The following is a 1792-nucleotide window of genomic DNA, read 5'->3' as shown; positions in this document are numbered from 1 at the left end:
TGCTACGAATTGTCTGTAGGTCAATGCCTTTGAGGTGAAAGGAAATTTCAACTTGTAAAAGCCGATAAAATTAAAGTCTGAAGAATGATGCATTCTTTCAGTCTTCAGGGTTCTTGCTGAGGCTCTGAAGGTCTAAGTGAATACAATCCAGGATGGATGCTGGGCACCGGCCCTCCTCAAGACTGGTACAGCAAAGCCACCACACTGCTGCAAGGTGGAGCTGTTCTGGAGAGAATTCTTGGAGCCAAGATGGCGGCTGTGGGGGAAGCGGGCATCCACCGGCTGCCTGCACAAGAAGGGCCGCACGCAAGCCGAGTGCTCATGCAGCGGGATGGGTGGGCACACCCCCAGCGGCCTAATTTTATTATTATTATTTTTTTTATGTGTTCCATCAAATTGGATCTGACTGGTACAGGAGAAGATTTCCCCTCCTTCTCCAGCAGAGCATCTAGTGGATTCAAACCGTGTACCTCTGGGATTGCAGTGGAGCTTCTTGCCAAGGCTATCAGAGCTCCCTGAGTTCCTTGTTTTTTAATGCAGCATAGTATTTCATTGTGTGAATATACTACAGCTTCTCTACCCATTTGTTTGTTGATGGACACTTAGGTTGTTCCCAACACTTCGCTATTGTGAACAAAGCTGCAATAAACATAGGTGCGCATATATCTGCCTGGGTGGCAGTTACCGTTTCTTTAGGGTATATTCCCAGGAGTGGATTGCTGGGTCAAATGGTATTTCTATTTGTAACTTTTCGGATGGAGCGCCATACAGCCTTCCATAGTGGTTGCGCCATTTTTCACTCCCACCAACAGTGAATAAAGGATCCAGTTTCTCCGCAGTCTCGCCACCATTTGTTGTTTGCTGCTCTGTTAAATTTTGCTATTCTGACTGGGGTGAGATGATATCTCATAGTTGTTTTGTGTGGGTAAAGTCTTGAATGAGCCATGATTCATCAAAAGAAAATAGAGGGAATACACAGAATCACTGAAATGACTGGCACTGAAATATTTCAGGAAGTATCATATGATCAAGAGGAAAGACATTGGCAAAAAATATAAGGCCACAGTAATTGGTGGAATATCAACTGACACGTAAAAGATGGAGCCCTGGATCAGTCAATGTTAGGAAAATTGGAAGATTGATTGCTACCTAGCCAACTAACTGGAAAAGATCAATATTTGTTCCCATTTCCAATAGATGTGATCTAACAGAACATGGAAATTATACTACAACAGCATTAATACCACATGCAAGTAAAATTCTTCTGAAAATAAAGGGGGGGGGGAATGGCTAGAACAGTACACAGAGAACTGTCAAAAGTTCAAGCTGTGTTTAAAAGAGACTGTGGCAACAGGGACATCATTGTTTATGTCAAATGGATCCTGGCTGAAAGCAAAGAACAAGTGAAGCATGTCTATTTGTACTTTATTGATGATGGGAAAGAATTTTATTATGTGAATAATAACAAATTATGGTTAACTTTGAGAAGAATGAGAATCCCAGAACACTTAAGTAAGTTCAGGTAAAACCTATACCTACCCCAAGAGATTTTTTGGAGAACAGAGCAAATGGAATATGCTGTTGTAGCTGTTGATATATGCTGTCGAGTCGCTTGCGACTCATAGCGACCCTATGTACAACAGCCCTAAACTCAGCTGTGTCCTGTGCCAATCGAACTGTCTCTGACACTCCCATCCCGATTATCCCAGTCACTGAATCAATCCACCTCATAGAGGGCCTTCCCCTCCTGTGCCGTCCCTCCACCCTCCCAAGCATGATGTCCTTCTCCAAG

At 43.4% G+C, this 1792-nt stretch overlaps 1 protein-coding gene across 1 annotated transcript in view; it reads left to right on the top strand.

Moving 5' to 3' along the window:
* Nucleotides 1-249: 249 nt before the first annotated feature.
* Nucleotides 250-1792, top strand: part of CLEC4C (C-type lectin domain family 4, member C) — a 63209-nt gene continuing 61666 nt past the window's right edge. Inside the window, exon 1 of the mRNA XM_006901768.1 lies at nt 250-335. Coding sequence (XP_006901830.1) covers nt 250-335 — 86 coding nt within the window. The remainder of the gene's footprint in view (nt 336-1792) is intronic.

The sequence above is a fragment of the Elephantulus edwardii genome, unplaced genomic scaffold (genome assembly GCF_000299155.1).
Source record: "Elephantulus edwardii isolate Elephantulus edwardi_28Jun2011 unplaced genomic scaffold, EleEdw1.0 scaffold00342, whole genome shotgun sequence".
NCBI classification, from domain to species: Eukaryota; Metazoa; Chordata; class Mammalia; order Macroscelidea; family Macroscelididae; genus Elephantulus; species Elephantulus edwardii.
The sequence above is the reverse complement of the archived record's forward strand: the minus strand, read 5'-3'. Positions and strand labels throughout refer to the sequence as shown.